This window comes from Tribolium castaneum, chromosome 1 (assembly GCF_031307605.1).
Source record: "Tribolium castaneum strain GA2 chromosome 1, icTriCast1.1, whole genome shotgun sequence".
Classification (NCBI taxonomy): domain Eukaryota; kingdom Metazoa; phylum Arthropoda; class Insecta; order Coleoptera; family Tenebrionidae; genus Tribolium; species Tribolium castaneum.
The window spans coordinates 15,304,813-15,331,124 of record NC_087394.1 but is presented as its reverse complement, the minus strand read 5'-3'; the positions used below and the strand labels follow the sequence as shown (position 1 = coordinate 15,331,124).

Sequence of the window (26,312 nt, the reverse complement as noted above, 5' to 3'; positions counted from 1 at the left end):
TCAACTTCATTATACAATTACCTGTACAGGGTGTTAGGGAATGGTCTCCCAAGAATTTCAGTGTGCGTCTATGAGGCAAAATGGGAACGAAAGAAAACATTTATACCATTTTTTTCCTACATGAATGGTTTTCTCAAAAATAAATAATTTTAAATCGGCCCCACTGTTTGAGAGCTTCTGTATAATTTGGTTGTATAATTCTGTATAATTCTGTATAATTCCGCTGTATAATTTATGAAAAGATTTGCATTTTTTACCGAAATAGTCAATAGTTTGTCGCTATGTTAATCAACGCAAGGAAGCAAATGTCTCAGCGAAGAACTGAACTGCAGCTTTTATAAAATTGACGTACCCATTGACCAAATATTGATCAATACAGATTATTTCCAACTAAAGACTATTTGAATATCACGCTTTTTAATTATTTATATCAAACTGTGTATTGAAACAATAAGTTTTAATAAATTCATGAACTACAAAATAAAACCAAAGTAAATAAACACCAAAAGATAGAACATAACAGAAGTCTTTGTAAATGGTACGGATAGAGAAGAGGTTCTTTCAAAGTTCTTCATACCATCCAACTTTCCTAGCTACCGAGTACTTGGTAAAGGATCTTCATCAACTCAATGCAACATTTTCACTTCCAACCGTTCCCACGTGTCGTCTTCTACCTACGTTTTGATTCTTTGGTGTCACTAGAAGCCGGTTGTACGCAAAAGTTGTGCTATATCAAAAATAGTTTTCCTGTCTGGAACTCTCCTTTGAAGAAAAAGTTAGGTATTCATACTTACCTTCGGACGGCACTGCCATTAGACTCTCCAAATACAGTGCATATCTGCATATTCTTCGTTTGAATATTCGACCATATTGCAAAACTTTAAATTGTTTTTCAATAATAAAATCACTTTAACGTTTTGGCTTTAACAGTAGTAAATCTCTTGTAAATGTAGAATAGTTACCAAGCAACAATAATTCTTAAAGCAAAACTTATGTGATTTTTTTGTATCCAAAGCATTATTTTAGCAGTCCCCAAACAGTAGAGACCATTTTTATTTTGAGAAAACTATTTGTTTTATCAAAAAATTGTATAAAGGTTTTCGACCACATTTTGCTTCATAAATGCACCCCAAAATTCTTGGGAGACCATTTCCTAACACATTATCATAATTTAGAGTTTAATAATAATAATAATAATAATAATAATAATAATAATAATAATAATAATAATAATAATAATAATAATAATAATAATAATAATAATAATAATATTTTTATTTATATAATTTAAATGAACGTAAATCATTCATTCAAAACATACCTATCGACTTTTTAGTAAATATTATTTGTAGTTGTTGTTTTTCTAAAAAAAATCATTAGAAAGTACTAAACCTCAAGTTAATTGACCGACAAAGCATTAAAATTTGGTTAAGAATATCTTATCATTATCAAATGTAAAGAAGATAAAACGCTATAAAGTAGACACGTGTTTACTGTTTACTGTGTTTACTGACAATTGGCATCATTGAGAAGTAGCAAAAATGGTGGAATGATTTACACTATGCATACAAAATTTTCCAACAATCGACGCTCAAAATAAACTACAACTTTGAAGGTTTTAACAATAGTGTTAGGGAGTAATGATTTTACAAAACACGTCCTCCTACCGTGTACATGTTCTTGCTACTACAAGACCTGCATCTCGTTACAAGATAAATACTTATATCGATTTATTGCCTACATTAGCTTGATCATACACATCCCCACAAACTAGTCTATTTCTTCGTCCAGAAATGCGCAAAGGAGACGTTAGGGCGTCACAGAATGACCGCGTCGTGGTTTTATTATGTTGTTAGGACCATGTCGTATTTGAACCTACTTAAAATATTTGTTAGCAAGTCTAAATAACTTAAACTAAAATGAAGTAACTAAGAACATCTTAATTATAATATTATTAAGTAAATGTCATTTAAAATTTATTACAAAATAAAAAATGTAAAAAACACTTATTTAACCTTATTTAACTTAGCATAAACTAAATAACAAATATTCAACTTGGTTTAACAAACTGAACACTAAATAAGCAACATTTTTATTTCCAATTATATGATGGCCAATGAGCAATATCAAGTGTTGGTGCCTACAAAAGAAACAATGTTTTTTCCATCGTCATGGATAAAATCGCGTTATATCCACTCTTTACTTCATAGTAAAATGAATTTTTATCGTATAGAAAAATAAAGTATACAACTATTGTTGTTCTATATTTTTGACGTTTATAATTGTCTATCAAAATAACTCATTAATTCAATCGGAATTATGAAGGATGGAATAAAATGTTTTGGCCGTTCTCAATGATAAAAGCAAATTTTATCGTCTTGTATAATAACTATTAAGTACCTAATTGCTTTAAAAATAATGTTTTAATGTTTATTGTAGACTTTAAGAGAATCTCTAAGAAAACATGACTATTATAAAAATACATACGAGTAATATGAGAAATTTTATTTTTTCCTTCCTCTTTGCTGACGTACTGATAACGTGTATGTATTAACTAAATACATACTATTTCTTCTTGTCACGGTTAACTAAATAATTTTCCTACTTTTAAAAACAATGTTAATACAACCAACCAATCTTTCCATAGGCTGACCAATATATCAAAATAATTAAATTTAACACCCGAAGAGTTCATACAATTTTTTGAAAAATTCATTAATATTCATGTGTTCAGGATCTACTTATTATAAACTACAAAGACGGTAACAATAAGTGCACGCATATTTATACAGAGTACAGAGTGATTCAAAAATACCGGACAATCTCTCGGGTGCTGTTAAAAGACACCAGACTGAATTAAATGTTTAAATGCTAGTCTAAGATTCAAACTAAGGTCGTCTTGAACCCATCTGCTTACCTGATTAAACTTACTTTTTATTATCTAAAGGAATATATCGGAAAAGGTTGCCTAAAAAATGTTCAAAACTACCATTAAACTATTAAGAAGGCTAAAAAAAGTTGTTGATGGAAAATAATTTTCAAAGCTTGCTAGATTTTTTTCAGTTTTCAAAATTATTTTCTGAATTAAATAAGCAGTGACCATATTTTTTAAAATTTTCTCTCCTACAGCCCGAGTAGATAAATGTATCCTGTAAATCAGTTTCAAAAATGTTACTACAAACGACTGTAAATCACTACAGAAAATGACTAAAATGTAACACAGTAACACTTTTTAAGTGTTACACAAAAGGAAACAACTTACAAAAAAATTAGAAGAAACAACCACATTATTTTTAAATGTACGTAGGAATTAGAACGAATAGAAAATCTTAACGTATTTATAATAAAATTAGCTTTAGAATTTTTTACTACTCTTATTTATTAATATAAATTTAAATACTACATCACATTATTAGGAGTATAAGTATACCTTTATGTATTTAAGCTGATAAGTAATATAATAATTATACTTATAATTATATGGAAATAATCCATAATGTTTTTTTTCTGGTTTCAGTTTGTTCAAAGATATTGGATATTGGCATTCTTTCATGCAGTCTTGTTCCAAATAGTTGCGATGGTGAAGGTACAAAAGAGGTAAGGATTGTCGCCTTATTATGATTTTTTTAAGTTTAACAAAGCTTTCGTTATTTTTAGGGTTCAATGACTTGCTTATTATTTGTTCAGACTTTTTGTTTCTGGGTATTAGTACATAATTTTCAAATATTGTGTGGTTTCGTAATGAGCAAGGTCTATCTCAAAATTTTATTAAAGTTTTTTTTGGATTTATACTGGTTCTGTCCGAGGGGTACACCGCAGAGGGAATCGGTGTGCAAAATTGAGGAAACCATTTTAAAAAAATTGGGAAAATCTTAAGGAAATCAAACAAAAGTAAAGGAAATTAATGGAAATCATGATTAAATAGTAAAAGAAAATCTTGAGGAGGTCTAATCAATAATCATTATTTTAAATTTTTCTCTACATTTATTTAAAAAATAATTCGGTAAAATCAACGTAGACAGTTCTATAGTTTTGAAACAGCCAATAAATGTTTCACCATTTGATCAAATTTCAAAAGTTGATTCATTGATTGGTGGTACAACAGAAGGTGAAAATAACACAAAAAATGTACGTAAATATTTATTAGGCCTAAATGTGTCAATTTATAAATTTTGGAGTTCTTTGTGACTTCTGTGGTGGACAACACCAGCACCATATGCATCTCCCATTACATTAATGGCCGTTCGAAAACGATCTCTGTAACAAAATATCTAATTAGAAATTGTGTCGACAAATATAACACATAAAATAAAAAATCAAAAATAAAAAGATTGCAAGGCAGAAGTTTAAAACCAACATTAATAACATTTTAGGTTTCAACCCCTAACAGCTATCCACCCTTATTTTAAAATTTCCAAATTGTAAAGAAGGCAATCTAACCGTGGAAGTTAGCTTTAAGTTAGGGTTGTTTTTTTTAATTTTCAATACTAATAGCCTTTCATTTCTAGATTTTTCTAAAAATAAATACAAATAATAAGGAATAGAAAAAGTTGACAAAAATTGCACATCTTTGGATGATATTTTACCTTGAAAGTTATTAGTTCTAGTATTCAAGGGAATTAATTTCAGGTGTTGTAAACTTGTGAATATAATGTTAAAATCCGAAGTTTATTACTTAAACTTAATTACAAGTCCTGTACTTTTCTGAGAACATTTTACTGTAAAAACGATTATAAGTAAATATTTTCGATCCTCCACTGGTGTCTTACTCGTACTTCACACCCATCCATCTAACGTGTCCTAAATTTTTCGTGTAGCCTCGAGTTGAACAATGTAGCCAACCGTAATGAATACACTACAGAACGATTTCAGAAGTACAGTAACAATAAAAAAGAATGCCACCTTCATCAACTGCAAGAGATAACAAAAGTCTGACGAAAATTTTTAGGTGCTAAATTTTCAAAGATAAGTTATTTTATAAAATATCCATAGTTTACCTACAAACTAACCAAATTTACACATTAACCGTAACATATTAAAAAGATTTGTGGCTGCAGTTTGAAGAGTGTCATTCCACTTGAAAGTGACTGTACGTCACTTGTGTGGTCGGTTATCCTACTCTATTTTGCATAAAAGCTTGCTCACATTATTACATGTACACAAATTCAAACAGGATACATGGAAAAATTCACTTAATTGATCTGTTTTCTGTTTAACTTAAATTGCAATAAACTCAAAGGCTAGGGGAACCCAAAATTTTAAAACTAACATCACCCCCAACTTAAACACGAATCAACAAATTTTTTTCTAGTTGGTAGATAAGAATTTTTTTCACAATTCCAAAAAAGGGTGGCTAACGATTAGGAGATGTGCTTAAAAATAAGATGACTCAACAGTACAGGCTGATTCTTTTAAAGCCTACATTACAAACTTTTTAACTTCTAATATAGATAAATCTTTAAAATTTTATATAGGATCTAAATAGATCATTCTGAGTTCAACTAAATTATTTTTAAGAGGGCTAAACTTCCGAAACTACGAAAAATTGGTGCCAACTTTGAAATTTTAAATGGACACCACCTATTTTTATTGCATTATTGAATTTGCCTTTTGAAACTGAGTAAAGTGTACCCTAATTGTTAATACTTATCTGTCTTAGTTTTAGAGGTATGTCAATTTGTTTGTTAAAATTTTCATCTACAGAGGTTCATTTAAAATATCACAGCCCTTGAACTCTTCACAATAAGTGAACAATTCTTTTTGCATTTGATAACCAAAGGATCTTCCGAAATCTTCACGATTGTCAACTGTCAAATTGCAAGACTACTATGATATTTTGAATATGATAATTAAAAAATTATTATAACACAGTTTTTTCAAATAGAAGGGCCCTGCTTTTTCGATGGCAATCAAAAAAACATCAATTTTTTGCAGACTTTTATTACCATCTTCTATATCTATCTCTTACAAATTTTTGAAATAATCGCAAAAAAGAGAATTCTAGCTCATAATTTTCATTTTTATTCGAGTAAACTTTCGAAAAATATGACAAAATTTTGACATACATTAAAAGAAATGCTAGAGTTGTCCACCATTTTCAATCAAGAAGTTCAAAATTTGATGGCAATTGAGTTACTTTACATAATTCACTAAGTTAGCAAAAACCATAATTAAATACTACTGTTTTGCTGCTTATTCGATAATGACCCAGCTAAGAACTAAATAAAATGTTGAAATTTGACAATTGTTGACCATTTTGCATGGTTTACTTGATTAAATTTAAAAAGTACGAAGTAAAATCCGTTTTTTTTGTCATTTTTTTCAAAAACTGTAAGTATAGTGACTGTAAGTAATATTATTGTTCTTTCAATTGCCGTTAGGAAAACAAGAGTCGATCCATTTGAAAAAACTAGGTTATAGCCGATTTTTAATAACCATTTTGAAAAAATCATACTAGCCTTGAATTTTGACAGTTGACAATTTTGAAAATTTTGGAAGGCTCTTCAAAACTTCTAATATAGAATGCAAAAAAATTATTCTCTTATCGCAAACGGTTTAAGGGCAAACCCTTGGAAATAAAACTTTTAACAAAAAAATAGACATATGTCAAAAACTATGACTGATAAGTACCAACATCTTGGGTAAATTTACTTAGTGAAATAGTAAATGCGAAAATAGAATAAAAACTTTAGGTTACTATTTACAATTTCAAAGTTGGCGTCAATTTCTCGTAATTCCGGACCGGAGCTCAGCCATTTTAAAAATAATGTAAATGAAGTTTTTAATGTAGGCCCTAAAAGAATCACCCTGTATATTGAAAGTTATTGAAACTGGCCAGTTTTAAAATGAAAGCACTGTTATAATATAAAATAATGTATTAACGACATGAAACCAACACTCTTTTTCTTAATTAAGCGGAAGTTTATGACATACACGTTTTACTTTTAAAACATTGTTCAAACCGTAGCAACAAACCAATCTTTACTAATTATAATTACTAATGATTGATTAGAAACCCGCAAATAGGTAATTAAGTCTTCACTCTTTACTTACAAAAGCCAGTCAACAGCCAATATCAAGGACACATCTTCCGCAGGAAGTCCCACGGTGTCTAAGACCATAACAAGGGTAACAAGACCCGCTTGTGGAATTCCAGCAGCCCCTATACTGGCAGCAGTTGCAGTTATACTTATAGCTATGTAACTACCAACTGATAAGTCTACTCCTCGCACTTGTGCAATAAAAATTGCAGCGATGGCTTCATACAGTGCCGTACCATCCATATTTATGGCTGCACCAATTGGTAATGCAAACCGTGCAACTCTTGGATCAATTCCATTCTTTTCTTCCAGACATTGGATTGTAATCGGAAGGGTGGCCGAACTGAAAATATTTTGTGTTGCAAAATTGTTCAAGGTAAAAAATCTTCAAAAATGCGATCTTTATGTCTGATGTTATGATAAGTAACTCTCTAATTTGCATAATTAATGCGTAATCGTGTAGATGTTACCCAACATTTTAGGTCAAAAAAATATTGAAAATTAAATAAAAATCAATCATGCGAGATATTTTGGGATTATAATACATAGATTTTTGACTTTTCAAATCATTCGTTTAATTCCACAATGCTAGAGATTACACAGTGTTTGTTTTGCAATCAGTTTAGTAATAATCTTTGCAAGTTTTTTTTACAAGGTGTTCTGAACAAATTTTTACCGATTTAGAAACGCGAATATATTAATAATTATTATTATTTCTGTGACGATTACGTAAGTCAAACAAATAAATCTACCTGCCTATAAAAGACAATGTAACTTTTCTCGAACGTAAACAGATTAATAAAACCGGCTCCATCTTTTCTTAGAAACCTGCATAAATGCATTTGGTAACCCATTAGGTATAGAATATGGGAACAGAACGGACAAAACAATGTTGTCAAGTCTGATGAAATTATACGAGAACTGGGGATTGTAAATCGCATTTCATAATTTGATAACAACTTTTTGAAACATTTTTAGTAGTGCGTATATACTGGGTGATTCAAAAGTGTCGGACAATCAGTTGTATGGTGATAAAAGACGTTCAGTTAAGCACAAAAATAATTTTCAAACGACTTTTTTATATTTTTTCTATTTTGTTTTCCCAAGCGACGGTATCGATTGTTATTCTTTTGTTTCCTAAGATGTTGAATTTAATTTATTGTCGAATTTATAAGTTTTGTAATTGTTTTACACGTCATTAGCCATTAATTGTTGATTTTTTCAACAGAAATTAGTTCAACGTTGCAAGAGCTGTCATTTGCGCTTATTAAAGTTAAAAAATATTATCTGAAGCATTAAAAAATTAACTTAAAAATTAAACTTTGAAGAACTATATCTTGTAAAAAAAGGCTCAAACAATTTTTGTCTTAGGAACTTTTAATTCAGTTTATCAGCACCCGAAAGATTGTACGGTTCCTTTGAATCACCTTGTAGAGTATAATGTTTCAAGTTTTATAATATGTATTTTTATTATTTTATATTTTTTTTTATTTTATAATATTTATACAACTAGGTGGAATACGAAGGCTAGACGTGAATTTTCTTATATGAGCGCAGCGAAAAAAGCGAAATATTGCAACGAGTTGTATACAAGGCTTTTTACAATTTAGCCAAAATTTAAGTAAAATATTAATTAATTTTTACCGCGAATAAATTTAATTTAAAAGATGGCTAAAAATATTTGGTTGGTTACTGTCATTTTTGTAATAAACAACGAAAATGATATGAAAATTGTCGCATTTTTAAAAATTTGCGATTATTTAACTGTTTTAGAAAAAAAAATAATTCAGAAGAAGACAACGTGTTAGGCCGCTTCAAATTTAATCTCTCAGAAATCCCGCGTCACTTACGAAACAACAAAAAAATCAATGCAAAATGAAAGTTCATATTAGCACTAGTGCGCAAAAGTAACTCATTTTAGCACTCAAAATGATGATAAAAAGTCATGATATTGATTCTAAATTGTAAAAATGGTATTTTAGAAATAGTGGTAAGACAATATAAAAAAACTTTGTAACTGCCGTTACAGTAGAAACCTAATCTCTTAAAATATTGTCGAAAATTTGCTAAATTCGGTCAGAAATGGTGTTTAAACACACTAAAATTGTTCAAAAAGTATGATGTGAAAACTTATAACGTTAGATTAATGCTACTTAAGCCTGTCTCAATAAATTACGGAAATAAGGTGATAAAATGACATTTTTTGCACTGATTTTTAAATACGAACTCAAAATTTCGCAAAATTTCTTTAAAAGTAATATAAAAACCAACAAATTAGTTAAAAAATAGTGTTGCCTGTTTTTTGTGAAGTTCCACTACAAATCACAAGCAAAAATTATATTATTTTTAAGTCTAAACTTCCCAGCACCGGTATCCAGTACAATCCCGGCAGCGTCATGAACATTCAAAGTGACGTCACCAACAAACAAGATTTGTTTTCAATTTCGGCTTTCTGCATATCAGACGCGACAAACAACAATATAAAAAGGTGCAAAAACTATTTTTTTTATGTAAAAAAATTGTGCTATGAAATCGTGTCTTTGCTAAAATAGGTACTGTAACTAGTGTTATTTCATTTTCAAATTTTTTATACTTAATTTAGGCGTAAATAAATCTTGACCTAAATTTATAGGTGAGGCCGAGAATATTGTTTGGCCTGTTAGATGATGTCGGATGTATTCAAAATTAGAGGTAGCTAAACAATAATCTCGTCCTGACCTTGGATCACAATCCAAAATTTAATTACGCCCCAAATTCAGAATAAAAAATTGAAAATTAATCAATTCTAGCCACAGTACCTACTTTAGCAAACGCCCGATTTTACATTACAATTTTCAGTGAAAATAAATTGTTTACTTAAAAAAATAACTGAAGTCAACTCCCGGCCGTTGGTGACGTCACTTTCAAATGTTCATCACGCTGCCGGGATTGGTATGGATACCGGTGCCGGGAGTTTAAACGTCTAACAGCTAATAACGCAACTATTTTCCAATAATTGACCAGCCTAAATGTTACTAAATTATGCCAAAAGTGATAAATTTCTTTTCTTCAAGTGTTTAATACATTTTTTAAAGTTTTTTTGAAAAGTTTAAAAAACGCTGAAAAATCACAAATTAGGTCAAGGTTGTTTTGCCCCATTTAGTTTGCTTTTGAGCTAGAAGCTCATTTATTTTGCAAGATATTACGAAAATACGAGTCAAATCAAACTCCCAAAATTAAACCGAAAGTTTCATTCTATTTACCTAGTTTCTTTTTGAACTAAATTTCTACAAAAATTGGTCAAGACAAATTGTTTGAAGTAAAATATTAAGGTTTTTGTGAGATGTCATAGGTAATAAGGTAAGTAGTTACATTAATTCAGCTCTTTTTGAGCGTTTTTAAGGCAAAACTAAAGTTTTCTCGAGGCAAAAAATTACTCAATTGTTAGAACACAAATTATAATACGATATTATACTCAACTCAACTTAGGCACTGATATAAAAAACAACATAAATACATTGTTTTTCAAATGATTTAAATCAAATCTGATAGTCTGAAGTTTTTCAACTCGCCGTAACTAGTGAATTTAATTTTTTTGAGTAACAATTCTGATACCCAAAAATAATCACAACAAGGGACCTAATAGGCTTTTTCTTACATTTGGGACACTTTTATTTCTGTCATCATTTAGGTATGTATTTCTGAAGCGCTTATAGAGGGTCTAAAAGGTATTAAAATGTTATTACAATTTTCTTAAAAACAAACCGATTTGATAAGATTATTTCGCTAAATGTTATTTAAACATAAAATAATATCCAATTGTTAACAGTGTATCATCGTTTACGTCGATACTAACTATGTATTTTATTTTATTACATTCTTTTGCAACTATGATTGTTTTATTCTGCTCTAATCCTTTAATTCTACAAAGATTAGGTTTTAGGATTTTAAAGATATCGCCAAATGCGAAAATCAAATAAAAGTAATTTATCAATAATAATCAAAATTCAATATGAACAGAGTACAAAAAATACGTAACAAAATAACTACGTACCATTTTTATATTTCCATTAAATTATACAAAAAGTCCCGTAAACATCGAATCAGTTATCAAAATTTTATATTATGTTTGTTTAAGAATTAAGAATTTTAAGCCAACAGTTCTAATGTATTTATCGCAATTATGAAGTGTTATTTATTGTCCAAATAAGGTTGACCACTTTATAACTTAAAGTGTCAAGGTAGCCAAGGTCTTCTTGCAAATTGAAAATAAGCAAACATTTTGTTTAATTTTACTTTTGAATAAAAATAAAAGAATAGAAATATACCTACCTAGAAGCGGTCCCAAACGCTGTGGCGACAGCCTGGCTCATATTAACCAAGTATGTGATCGGAGACTTCCTGGTCAGAACGAAATATATCAAAGGTAAAACAACAAATCCTTGAATGAGAAGGCCTGCCATTACTGTTGCAAAATACAATCCTAGCTGACTCAACACCATTGCCATATCCTCCATCTCCATTATTTTAGCTGTGACCAAAAACAAGATACCGACAGGTGATAGTCTTATGATCCACGTTGTGATTCTCATAGAGAGGGCCATTAAATTGTGGAAAAAATTGGCTAAAGTTTTGGTTTCTTCTCCCAGTTGGGCAAGAGCTATGCCGACGACGATGGCAACTACTACCAAGCCCAAAATGTTTGTTCCGTTTACAAGTTCTTCTTGGATGTCCCATTTGTATAAATCTAAATTTTGGATTTGTTAATTAGTGATTTAGTTTGCAGGGTTTGAAAGTATTAAATACCTGTTTCGTTGGGGGTTTTGCTGGGAGGTACCAAATTGGTGCGGTACTAAAAATGATTTTTCAATTAATCAATGCAAGTTTAAAGTATGTTAATTTACCTGTTGTGTACATGCTTGAATGACGTTGGGCGGGAACATATTTCTAAAAAGGGAGTCATATTAAATATTTAAATGATGATAAACAAATTTTGAATTTTTCATTTCAATTTCTTAAGTGTAGCTAATAAATGCGTATTGATCTCATCTAATTAGGAAACCAATTGTAAACATTAGACATCTATTTAATATTATCCTGTAATAATTTAAAAATAAAACAAAGTTTAAAAAACCTACACATCAAACCTTTATTTGAAAACACTGTGTTTCAAATAAAGGTTTGGTGTGTAGGTTTTTTAAACTTTGTTTTATTTATTTTCCACGCCAAGAAAGTCCAACAAGAAGTTGTAATAATTTGTTTACGTTTTCATTTTTAGTTTTTAAACCCACCAGACGAACAAAAAGATACTACCCTAGATCACCCTAGATTATTAAATAACCTGGATTTGTTTTTTGTAAATCATTATAAAAGCGAATAACTACGAATTTTTTTAATTTTTTGAATTGAAGAGTAAACAATGAACATAACATAACATTATTGACCGCTCAATCTTAAAAAAAAATGAATAGGTACAAAAATTTTAAAAACTTCAGCATGTTTTTGAAGTTTGACTGTTTGAACAATATTTCATTACTTGGAAGTGTGAAATTAGTACCATAGTTCTTATATTAATCAAAGTGTTTTATCTAAATTCCACATTAAAAGTTTTGTGGTCCTGCTCCATGAAAGTATTTTCAACATGACATCCCTTCCGGTTATACCTACGTAACTTTCAAAATTTGAGGTTTCTTAACTTATTTTAAAATCAAAAACGCCAAAGGAAGATCTAACCTTTCTTTCTCAAAGATCCAATACATTTTCAAAATGTTTAAATATGATTAAGCTATTGACTTTTTAATGAAAACATGCAAATTAAAATAAAGAATTAAGTATATATATCACGAAAACAGCTAAACTTATATTGATGTAGAATTAATGAAAGTTTCCTTATTAGAACAACTCGGGTAATCTAAAATCACAAGATGTTATCGACTCCCGGTATAATAAATGCCGAAAATATTTTTTCTACTTCGGTTTCGCATTGAGGTCCAACGGAGTGCTATAATAATTACACTAAAAAGCAGGGTATTTAGTCGAATACTGTTGACAACCTAGTTTTTTGACAATTATCTGAGAGAACTGTCAGTGTCAATCGGCACCTGTTTCAAGTGCATAATTTAATCAAATTATTCAAATACTAACCTTTAGAGGCTTTTGTAGCAACCCTGATATGTGGCCCTTTCGAACACCTTTCGAGTAATGTACAAACATAACTTCAAAAGCCAGTGCAAGTAAGTAATTTGAGATTCCATTATCCTTTGGCCAATTTTCAAATTCCACGTATTTACCACAAAAGCCCGTATTTCTTGAGGGATACATTGAAAAACGTCTTGGACACTTTCAGAATACACTTGTACGAATATACTAATGACGGTCCAAATTATTAATTTCATTTCACTGTCTGCGCGCAAGTGTTGATAACTGCCACAAAATTCCCTAAATTTCCAAATTAATTTTTTTGGTACAAAAAGTGCGAAGTAGAAAAAATACTGTATGATATCTCGTTTAGAAGGCATTTTGTCGCACTTTGTTAAACGGTGGTCATGTTTAGCAAAATCACACGGTTTGTAGCTAGAAACGCAATTATTTTGTAAAATCCAGAAATGAGCCAAACTAACTAAATATACAAGTAGGTAGTAAACAATTTTTGACTTTTGAAAGTTTATTACAAAATTTTATTAAACAGGTCCAAAGAATCACTAGATTGAGTCGAAAATTATGATATTTTGTCAGGAGCTAACAAAAATAAACCAAAAAATTAACGACTTTATTAGATAAACCTCGGACGTATTTCTGGCAAAAACACGATTATTACGCGAAATTTCTCAAATTCCTAAATGAATATTTAGTTTTTCAGCTAGGAACAAAATTATTTCCCAAAAATAAGTCGAAAATTAACTAAATTATATCGAAATAAATTTATCTCAAGATTTTATTAAACGAAACCGAAAAAATATTAAAGCATGTTGAAAATTACATTACGAATATTTTGCCTTTTTTGACCGTTTCACCACATTTTAAGCAAATGTTCGAGATAAAACCGGACAATTTTTACATCATTTGTAAAACTGGAAGCTGAAAAATCACTAAATTAGGTCTAAATTTCGTAAAAAAATATGCCTAAAGAGTAGTGTTTATAAAAACTTAGAATCGAGATTAAATCGAAATTAAATTAAAAACCACTTATTCATCTAAAGCAATTTCTCTTTTTACAAACTGAAAAGTGGTTCTTACCATTGTAAGTTGGTATTTTCAAAATCAATTGCATAATTTTTATTTAATATCACCTACTTAAAATTAGAAGTTATTGTCAATAGAAAGTTAACCATGCAATATGTTTAAAAAAAACTCTTGGTTGTGACACAAACGGTGCTTTGTCAAATAACTACTAGAAATTTAAATTTTTCTTATTTAAGAAGTGCAAAAAAATGAAGAATTCAACAAAATGCTACAGAGAAGCGTTATTGATGTTATTGTTTAGCAAATAGTTTGCGTCCCTTGTTCATCAATAATAATTCCTTTAGCAGCTAATATTACCTATACTCTAATATTGGTTTGTCACTGAAGCAATTTTCAATTTTGAGACACCTGTATAGTAACATATCTATTACTGGAAATAATGGAATAGTACCATGCGATTATTTGAACTTATAATGAAAGTAAAAGTTTTTATTTCTTTGCAATTGATAAATTGATAAACTAGTGCAAAAAGAGTGAAGAAATATTATATTCTAATTATAATATATATATACAGGCTGTTTCACATAACTTTACGAGTCCTGCGCCTAATGTACGCACCCAAATATACAAAAATCACAAAACATAAAATACACATTTAATTATTTAATTTTTTAAAACCCTTGACAGTAGTTGACAAAGTAATTATTGTTTCGTTAATGGTCATAAATTGCTATTTTTTATCTATCTAATTCAATCGTTAACTAAAAACGTTTCAATTTCTTGAAAAACCACTGGTTTAAAATTAATTTTATTAAAGTAGAAGTTATTTCTATAGCATCATCTTTTACCAAAAAAATCGCCGTAGTAGGGTGCTATTTGAAAAAACCATTTTTTTTTAATAACTTGAAAACCAAAATGGTTTGGGAAAAAAATTTTTTTTTTAATTTTGAAGTCGTTCATGATGTACTAATTAGTTTTTTCATAAGGTGCATAGTTTAGGCACAAAACGCTTGGTTCCATACTTTTGCCCAAAGCTGAATACCGGGTGAGTCATTGATATGGGCCTCCTCGATTGCACCTACACTGTCAAAGATATCGAAATAAAGCAAATGGCACTGTAAATGGAGAGTCAAAATGCACGTTCCAAAATTGTTTCGTCCTATACAGGGTCTTCCATTTTTACATAGCTTTTTTAAATGACACTCCCTGAATATTTGTACATATTTAAATTTGCACTTTTTTAGCCTTATTTCTCCATTGTAAATTTCTATCATTTTTATTTAATAACTTTTTGTCATAATTTTATTAAAATGTATGTCTCTAATTTCTATGAGATTTGTATACATGCATTTTAGGCGAAAAATTTATTTTTACGAGAAAATCAAAACGTGACGTACTATAAATGCCATTTTGACATTAGCATGTCACAATGTATTATTTTTCATAGCACGCTATATTAGTATACAAGAGATTTTGTGTGCATTTTTCAGAAAAACCGAATTATCTCCTTAACTATCAACCTTTAGAAAAAAACTTAAGAGGTGAAAAAGATGTAAAATGAGACGCTGAATAAAACTTAGTGATAAAATACAGGGGTGCTATTTAAAAACATAAGTTATGGTGCTTCATAGTTTACCAAAATGAATGTATCACAGCAAGGTGAGGCTACGATGTAAATGTATAGTCTTGTCACCGAAGATACCCCAGACATTTGTTTACCCATGGGTAAAGTCCCAACTTGATACTCCAAAAACCAAACGCTCTGAGATTTTTTAATAATGTGCCTGCAAACGCACAAAATTGTAGAAAAAATAACTTCTGAACGTTTAAAATAAATTGCAAAAACTAAACTGATTTATAAAGCCTAAAAAAGTGCAAATTTAAATATGTACAAATATACAGGGGATGCCATTTCAAAAACTATGTTAAAGTTTGCACTATAAAAATGAAACACCCTGTATAGGGCAAAATAATTTTAGAACGTGCACTTTGACGTCCCATCTGTAGTGCCATTTAATTCATGTGGATATTTTTTAAAGTGTAGGTGCAGTCAAGCACGCCCATATCAATGACTCACCCTGTATAACTACAATAAAGTTTTTTAAGAGATAGTAATTTCAGTTCCTATGTTTCTAATTTTTATTTGATAAAATAGACACAATGAAAATTACAAAAAAAAACTATCTGCGCCACAAATATTTTGAAACAATAGTTACCAAAAAACATTATCTCAGATTGAAACTAAACTTTTTAAAATCCGTGATAAGTAGTCTAAAAATGTGTGAAACTATGTGGTTTCTCCTTCTTTCATCTTTGCTGAACATGATTAAAAAAATGATTTAAATACTTAATCTAAAGATTTTCTAATAAAATAAATTTCTATTTAAATTAAGTACATCATCTGGTTTGAAAAACAATTTAGAAAAACTTCCATAATAAATTAATTAAATTTTATTGCAGTCTCTTACACTCGCCGTAAAATGCTATAAAACGCTCTGTACAATTAATTGTTTACCTGGTTCTAAATTATTTTTATCTCATAAAATTTTATAGATGTTTGCCGCTTTTTAAAATAATAATTTCCACAAATTGGATAATTTTGATGAGTTTAAAACCCGAGTCAATATCTCGACTACAATAGCATTAAAGCAAATACGCCAAACGTAAAAAATATTTTTCCAAATGAATAGTATGGAAAATTTAAAAAGTAGATACAAAAGAATATTTCCCAGCGTAAATCCCACGTAAAGTCACGTACAAATAGTACGAAACCAAACAAAAACAATTGATAATAAAAAAAAATTGACTCACTTAACCAAATCCAGGAGAGTGTCAACCGTGGTCACATTTCTCTGAACAGCACTCGTGTTGATATCACTACTGCTGTCACCCCCATGGCTTGACCCCGGCTGGATGGACGCTACCAACACAATTCCCAAAACCACAGCCATGAAAGTCGTCGTCAAATAATAAGCTATAGCTCTTGCAGCTATTCGTCCAGAAAGGGACAAATCCAGACTGGCAATAGCGGACACCAGCGAAGAAACAATCAGTGGAATAATCAGGGATTTGAGCATTCGCAAAAAAACATCACCGACATAGCTCACATACATCACTTCCCTTTTCGTGAACGAACCCACGCTTTCTTTCAGAATAATCCCCACAATTATACCACAAACAACCCCGCCAACGGTGGCCAAAGTCAGAAAGTTTGTCTTTAAGCACGCGAGCCATTTGTTGGGCTTTTGTGGTTTTTCGCCGTCGATTTGGACGTCTTCTAGGTCTATGGCGCCGTTTTCGGGTTTGGTTTCGGTGATTTGGGACATTGTTGCACGGCTTGGAGCTGAAAGTTAACTAGAGCACGGCCGAGAATGTCGTCCAAAAGTTGGCGGGATTAGCGAGATTAAACACAATATCACTTATCTTGCAGTGTAATTTAACGTCGGAGGTATTCATATGAATTACCTTTAATGACAATTTGCGAAACACTAATCGCGCGAGAGAAAAGTGACGAAGTTATACTGTTGCTATTATTGCATCTGTGGGGATTTTTTCACTTCACTTACCGAATCTCGAACACTTTTACCGCATCAAAAACCTCACTGATTGTCTTGCAATCAGGAAAATGGTTAGTTTGAGGTAATTGTTCGTTTCACTGGACGTGAAAAGCAAACAAGGTGTTTTACAATTATTGGGCTTAAGAGGGGGCCATTGACTACCAGTTCATACTTGATCAGTTTGGTTTCCGAATGGCTCGAAAGGAATTTCTTTTTTAAACTAAGTCGTTCTCATTAATTACTACATTGGTAAATTACTACAAATAAATGACCTTCAATTTCTAGGTATTGTTACTTACCTGTGAAATGGGTGCCAAGTATGAATATGTATAAATGTTTAATGAACACCCAGCACGTGTAAAAATAAAGTTTACAACAAATTCACTTATTGTCCTCTTTTCCCGGATTGTGAAAGAAAGCCGCTTTTAATAATTCAAAACTAAAACGAGTACAGAAAAAGTGTAATAATTAATCAAGAAAATTAACATTTCGTTCACATTCCACATGGTGTTGCTTTGGAATTTGATTACTTCCCAAATGTCGCATCCAATTTTTTTAGATCCAAATTTTTTTTACGCCCAACTGACTTTTACAAAGTATTAAGTGTACGAAATTTTACGTCTTTCGTTTATCCAAAAACACTTTCACTTTCATGTTTAGAAGTTTTAAAAATTCGTTTTTTAGTGAAGAGAAAGCTATGGAATAAGTAAATGTCTACAAAATTAGAGCAAAAGCCAAATGTTAAGTTTTTATGTACAGCGTGGGACGGAAAAAATTGCTTATAAATGCCAGTGCTAGGTTGAAGAATGTTAAAAAATTGCTGCGTTATGTGTTAAAATTATAACAGTTAGTTATTTATAATACAATATTTGAGATAAATGCTTGTTAAGATAATGGTAAATTTTATTGTCGTGTACAGGGTGCGGCATTTTGGATGTCCGAATAGGCGATCTCCAAAACTAAGATGTTTAGAGAAAAACGAGTGACACATTCTCAGATCCATTTTTTGAGAGAATAATTTTGGTCAAAACCGCATCTTGCTATCGTCTTTTGTTTTCGACTTATAAACAAAAGTTGACATTTTAGTGAAATATTAAAAAATTCATATCTTCCTTATTACAAAAGATACACATTTAAAACAAAGACATTATACAGGCACTATTTTACAGAGAATTTAATAATATTATCAGAGATTTTTTTTAATTATTTGTTTAGCTGTAATAACATAATATTGTATTTTTTTAAATGAGAATCATAGTTGGCTATGACATTTTCGAAAAGCTTATTCTTTTCTGAACTGAAAACAATATAAATATAATTTGATAATTTTATATATTTTTGATAAAAATATGTTTAAAATATTTGAAAGTAGTTGGCCATGGAAAAATTATTTCAAATAAAAGGTGTGAATAATCCAATTTTGTGAACAATTATTAAAGTAAAAAATGTGAAATTATAAAAATAGCTATTTTAAAGTTATTTTTAAATATACGAGCGTTGCAGATTTTAATTACATAAAAAATGTGCAGAAAATTGCAAACGATGTGTCACTTGATGACACTTTTTTATGATTTAGTGATGTTGATAATGTTGTGTATTTTTTTACGGCAGATGAAATTTTATTTTGGGGTTTGGATTGTCATTTTTTTGTAAAATAAAATTTTATTGATACGCAATCATACATTTAATAAGATTTTGCTTCTTCCGATATTTAATGTTTAAAATTGGAAAATAGAATGACAACGTAAGCTTGCCATTTTAAATATAAAAACAAATAATTTTTATTAATTGCAAAAATTTGATCTGATAAAAATTTATTTAAGGGTTTAAAAAATCATTAAATTATAAATACTTGTTGGGTAATACAATTTTCATAATTTTAATTAAAAATCCAAAATTTTTTCATGGCCTACTATAAAGAAAAAGCGAAATGTTTTCTTTTTTCTTAAATATTTAAAATTAATGTATTACACAAATAGACATATCAAATCAGAAAAAAATAAACTTTTCGAAAATGTCATAGCCAACTATGATTACCTATACCTGAATAATGTCTTTGTTTCAAATGTGTATCTTTTATAATAAGAAAGATATGATTTTTTAAGACTACGCTAAAATGTCAACTTCTGTTTATAAATCGAAAACAAAAGACGATAGCGAGATGCGGTTTTGACCAAAATTATTTTCTCAAAAAACGGACCCGAGAATGTGAAAATGCAGCACCCTGTACAAAACAAAATTTTATTCCATCGTTCATTATTCGAATAAATTGCTGAGTTATTTTGATTGGCAATTATAAACGTAAAAAATTCAACAATGAAAAAAACGTTAAAAACAGAAAAACAACAATGGTCGTGAACCAATGAACCATATTTTTCTAGACGATAAAATTTCACTTTACCATTAAGTAAACAGTGGATAAAACACGGTTTTATAGTTTACGATGGAAAAATCGTATTTTAAAAAACTATTCAGTGCGTATAAAAATTCCTGAGGCTCTTTTGTCTCATGTAAACTATAGTTCTCGTCATAAAAACGCAACACCTGTTTCATCAAAATTGTAATAGGTATAAGATGACCAAAAAATAAGCGGGTGAGTTGACAAAATTAAGGGCGTTTTCTTCTTCAACTACATGTAATACCAAAGGCCGATATAGCTTGTGGATATACTTAGTTTTTAACAAATATAAATTTTAATTAACAAATTTAATTGCGTCTTGAGTTACACGTACGTCTTGATTAAATTTTAAATTTACGGTGCTAGGCAACAAACTCTGCAGTACTGTAAATAAAATCATAGAAAGTATCAGGCGTTCATTAAAAAAAAAACTCGCAGCATGCGTTGAATTTTTTACGTATTTCTTAGCTAGTGCCTATGGTACAAATTTGGCATTGTATTGTTGGTTGCCTATTAAACCAGAACCTGACATTTTTTCGTTCCCGCCAGTTTCTACCAAAACGAGCTTGGTTTTTGTGTGATTTTCTGTGGTTGTTGCTTCTGTTTTCCGAACATAAAAAAACAGTATTTTTCAATACTAAATTTCGTGTTTTCTTGATTTGTAATCATGGTGTATACCAGTGAACAAAAAGCCTTTTTGTTGGAAAGTTATTTCCGAAATGGAGAGAAAGTGAACGGTGTTTGGAAATATTCAATTCAACCGTGCCTGGAGGAATTTCGAGAAGCTTTTCCTGAGGTTATCGTCTATGAAGAATTTAAAAACCCTTTTCACTGAAATGTGAGCTTGTCTCGTGGAACTGCGTCCACCTCGCGTACAACAGAACATTTTCATGAAGCTGTGGAAGAACCTCTTCATCCAGAAAAATAGGTGTTTGGGCGGCTATCAGCAAAAGAAGAATTGTCGGTCCAATTTTGTTTCAAGGTTGAGTGTTTTTTCGTAATGTTAGAGTTAAAACTACAGTTTGATGTAGTTTTCAGGAATTACGAGATGGTTTGTTTCAACAAGATGGTGCAACAGCGCAGTGCACAGCAGAAACTTCAGACTTTCTGAGACCGTTTTTTGATGACAGAATAATTAGCAGGAATACAGCAAATGATTATCCCCCAAGATCATGTGATTTAACGCCTTGCGACTTTCATCTTTGGCCACGCATTAAAAATTCAATTTTTGTTACACCAATTCCAACTATTGATGAATTAAGACGACGCATTCAACAGAAAATTAATGAAATTAACGAAAATCCACTTGAACTGACTAATGGGTTAAACAGTGTTCGAAGGCGTTGTGTTATGTGTGTTGAGCAACAAGGAAGACATTTCCAACAGTTTTTATAGTTAATAAATAAATATTTTTACGAAAATGTGTTATTTTTTAATTGTCAAAAAGTAAGGTTATGAAATCTTTCAATTTGACAAGTAAGTGCACGAATTAATCATAGACATACAAAACAATTGTTTTTTAATTTCAAAGCACTCTAGAGTTTTTTTTTAAATGAACGCTTGATATAAACTACATGAGCAAAACTTACAAGAGTTGATCGATGTTTAAACAGAATTTTGCAAAAGGCATAAAATGTATAACTTAATTCATCTGCTTTACTTCAAATTAACAAGTTACAAAAATAGGAAACTCAGCAATAATTAATTCTCTTAGATTTTACCCAAAAATCTTATAATTTGTTGTCATAATTAAATTAATAAAAGATGAAACATTGCTTTTTATCTAAAAGTACAATGTGTTTTTAAATGATTCTCATCTAGTTGACTTTGAAATTGGTTTACATGTAAAACAATTTGTGCCGCTCTGCTCAATTGAATTCTCTGTCAATAAATGTCAATTGTGAAATTCACAAATTGTCATTTCATTATCTTTTTAAATTTCGTTAAAATGCAACTGAATTGTTACACTGTGCAAGAAAACACTTTTATTGTCGAAACTTATTTTCGAATTGGAGACTTAATAAATGGAGAATGGTGATATTCGGTGTCTAAACGCATAAAGCGGCATTTCTAATTTTACATGGGAAATTCACAGACGACTAGATAAAAATTATTTAAAAACACATAGTATCTACCTAGGTAATGCACTAAAGATACAAAACTTGTTTTGTAAACATTATACAAGCTGTGTTTTAATGATTTTCATCTGGTCATCTAAAATCAAAAATGCCGCTTTATACCGTGCGATTTTCTAAGAATTTCTATAAATACTAAAAAAAATCTAAAATTTTTATCTAGTTATCCATGACAGTTACGTTAACCCGATGTCTACTACGGAAATAAGATTTCAACATAAATTAACATTTTGAAAATATTGACAGATAAAACGATGCTGTTATTTACGCAATACGTTTTAAATAATTGCTTGGTAGAACAAATGAGTAATGATAATGACTCTTGTGAATTTTAGAACTGACAGTTTCGGCGGTTACATCAAACTGTTACTGAATATTTTTTTTAAAGAAAGATCAAGTATTTTCCGGAACATTTGTAGGTTCCAATTGCTACTATTTCACTAGTCTCACCCCAAAAGTAACGTATTGTTTTTTCCAAACCAGAAAAATGCCTTTTTTGCATTTTTCCATTGTTCTAGCTCCTTCTCAACTAAAGACACACCTACCCAGGTATTTAAAAAATTTCATCTGAAAATTTACATCAAGTAAGACCAAAGAGCAAGTTTTTTCAATAAAAACCAAAATTTGTCCGTGCTTATTACAAAAAAAAATTCTGAAAGTGATTCAAATTCACCAATTAGGTACATGGAAATTAATAATTTTGTGCTAATTTTATATTCCATTTCAGGTCATTGTAGAATTTGCATTTGCATTTTTTGCATTTTTTGGAGTTTTTGGTGGATTTTCTTGTCTCAAAATTTGTCGCTGGGATTTACCTTAACACAGAATTCTGCTTTTATACAGAAACTCTCAATTTGTGCATTATTTCACTCCAAAAAATTCAAATGCGCTGTCAATAAACTCTACTATGAAATTAAATAGGATTTGTGTAGATATAATTACTTCACAATATGTACTTAATTCTTAAACCAAAAAGTCTACAGACTCATTTATTTTACGAGATATAGCAAAACTCAAACTTCCTCCATTCCAAAAAAATGTCATGCTCGATTTACCTTTAAAATGCGAATGGAGTATTGTGAGGTTTTTTTTCGAGTAAAAATTTAATTTACAAATAAAATTTTTAGCGCAAATAGGGTTATTTTTAAAGCCGTTTCAAGCCAAAATTTTGCAAGATCTGATTAAAAATCACAGAATACGATTTTATTGAAATTATTTGCTGTTTCAAAACTATAAAAACACCAACGTCACATTTTACCGAATTTTTTTAATTTTTTATTCTTATTTCTTACAGAAATATTTTACATATCATGAAATTATTTTGCAAAATGTTGTCAAAACTAAACCGACAAAACGCTGAATTCCGTTGGAATTGGTTAAGAGTTTCCGTTGGTTTCGAATTAAGACACAGTTTTCTGCGAGAGAGTGTATCAAACAGGACCGAAAAATCATCAAATATAAGACCGAAAACTAGGTCGAGAAAAAGATTAATTTTTGTTATGCGGCCATTTAAAGTTTCTCGCAAAGTTTTGTATATAAGTCTAAAATTTTGTTAAATAAGCCCCACAATGTGGTTATATTTTAGCAGTTTTCAAAGCTTTTGAACCACAAACTTGTACTTATTCTACAAAATTTTGAAAAATCAAGCCTGAAAATGAAAACAAGAAAGGTACATTGATATTATTTTGCCTGTTACATTGGACTAGATCATTGCGCGAATGTTTATTAAAAATAAACCAAAAAAATAGAAAACTTGGTAGAATATATGGTTAAAAAGCAGAGAATTTTTTACAATATTTTGCTCTGTAACACTAAAAGAAACTGCCAAATTGCTAAATTAAATTGATTACTAGTTATTAATGTCATTGTCAAGTGTTCTAGCTCGTTTTTAACGGAAAACACTATTTTCTTTAAATTAGATATTTATAAAAATTTTAACAAAAACAAGCAGCAAATCTGTCAAAACAGTCCAAAAAGCAAAAACTATGTCAGTTTTTTATAAAACGTTGTTTAAAACCTTGTTAAACTTACTAAAAAATCACTTGATTCGTTTACAATAAGAAACATTTCCTCAAAAATAAGCGTAAAATCCACATATACCTACAGGCTGTTCCCTCTAAACCCCACATAGAAGTATTGAGAGTTCTAGTAACGATAGGCATCTGAAAATTTGTGTACAACCATAATCATTTAGGTCCTGCTCAATGAAAATATTTCAAGGTGGTAGCACTTCCAATTCGCTATCAACTTTCTTATTTTAAATGGAAAGTTAAATGTTTTAATGCGTTTTTGAATTACTGGAGTTATTTTAAGGTAGTTTTCATAAGCTTTTTCTATACCTAAACTTAGCTGTTTACGAAATATTTATAGTTTTTAATTATTTTTTTTTTGGATTTGATAACTCTGACATTTAAAAAAAATTAAAATATTTTTCAGCTCATTTGAAAGAGGAAGCCTAGATCTTTCCTTTGGTGTTTTCAGATTTCTAAAAAAAGAATAACAAACTCCAAATTTTTAAAGTTAAGTGTGCAGAACTTTTAGCATCCATAACTATTTTTTTTTTTCAAATGAAAGGCCAAAAGTTTTATTTCACTAAAACTAAATGGTAGAGAATTTAATTCTGCATCGATCTGTATTAATACTCCCGATACTTATGTTTAATAAGTTTAATAAGTACTTTTCAAGTTACAATAACTTTTTGTTGGCATTGAGAAATTCATTAGCCATAGGTCTATTCTCATACTTTGCCATGGAAACGAATGAAAAAATGTGTGAAATTAAAGTTTTTTAAACCAACATTCAATGAATTTATTTTGTTTTTAGGGTATGGATAACACAATTTTGAATAGAGTTTGTCGTTTAAGTTTAATCAAATATTTTTATGACAAACTATGCAAAAATAGCTGTGGTTACTAAGAAATTTCCTACAATGAAAAAAAAACAACATAACTTGAAAAGTATCACAGATAGGTATATGTATGTAATTTTTATACAGATCGATGCAGAACAAAATTCTCCTACATCTAGTAAAATAAAAAAAATGAAACATCCCATTTGAAAAAATTAAGTTATGGGTACTTGAAATTGTCCAAACTTAATCATAAAATTTTTGGGTTTATTAACTTCATTTTCAATTTTGAAGACACTCAACAATAGATATAGGCCTTCTTTTTTAATTCTTGAAATATAATTTCGAAATCTCTAAAACTAAAAGAGTTACCGATATTTTAAATGACAGATGCAAATGCAAAAATTTTTTAAAAATCCTAAATATCTCAAAAACGATTAAACTTAGGTATAAGGAAAGCTGATAAAAACTCCCTTAAAATAAGTCAACTAATCCAAAAACGCAGTGAAAAACATAGCGTTCCATTTAAAATAAGAATATTAATAGTTTCCGGTATAACCGGAAGTGCCATCTTGAAAATATTTTCATTTAGCAGAACTCAACGGATTATAACTGGGTACCAACTTTCAAATTAGATATCGTTATTAGAACTTTCATGTGGGGTTTAGATGGAACAGGCTGTAAAGTAGGTACTTTTTTTCATTTTTCGGGGTTTAATAGCACATTTTCGGGTTAAACACCCCGTGTTTTTTTGCGAAAATTTCATAAACTGAACCAAAATATTACTGACTATGGTCAAAAAAAATATTTTTGTTTTTGAACATGATTTTTTAACCAGAAGCGAAATAAAAAATAAAACGAAAAATCGATAATCTGGGTAGAAAATGATCTTATTTTAAATTTTTTAAGAGTTTTAGCACATTTTTTAAACACCATCAGTACTGCTGATTCTGATCTGACTGATCAATAATCAATGATCAATGATCATAGAGGTTTTTTTTTCATGTTAAGGTCATGATGTAACAATTTAATTCACACTGATTCAGAACCAAATTAAAAAAAAAACGAAATAATATGAAGCTGAAGGAACAATTTTTTATCGAAGTATACTGAAGCAATTACAAATTAATTAAAATAAAATGATAACACTATCAGACCTTGCGCAAACCTGGC

General features: G+C 29.7%; 1 protein-coding gene across 1 annotated transcript; it reads right to left on the bottom strand.

Moving 5' to 3' along the window:
* Positions 1-4,127: 4,127 nt before the first annotated feature.
* On the bottom strand, positions 4,128-17,863 carry LOC659711 (excitatory amino acid transporter 3). The gene is made up of 6 exons (XM_008193043.3): positions 17,013-17,863; positions 11,924-11,966; positions 11,826-11,871; positions 11,352-11,766; positions 7,054-7,383; positions 4,128-4,257 (listed from the first exon to the last, which is right to left on the bottom strand). Exons 1-6 carry the CDS (start codon positions 17,525-17,527, stop codon positions 4,164-4,166), a joined length of 1,443 nt encoding a protein of 480 aa, XP_008191265.1. The 5' UTR covers positions 17,528-17,863; the 3' UTR covers positions 4,128-4,163.
* Positions 17,864-26,312: the final 8,449 nt, after the last annotated feature.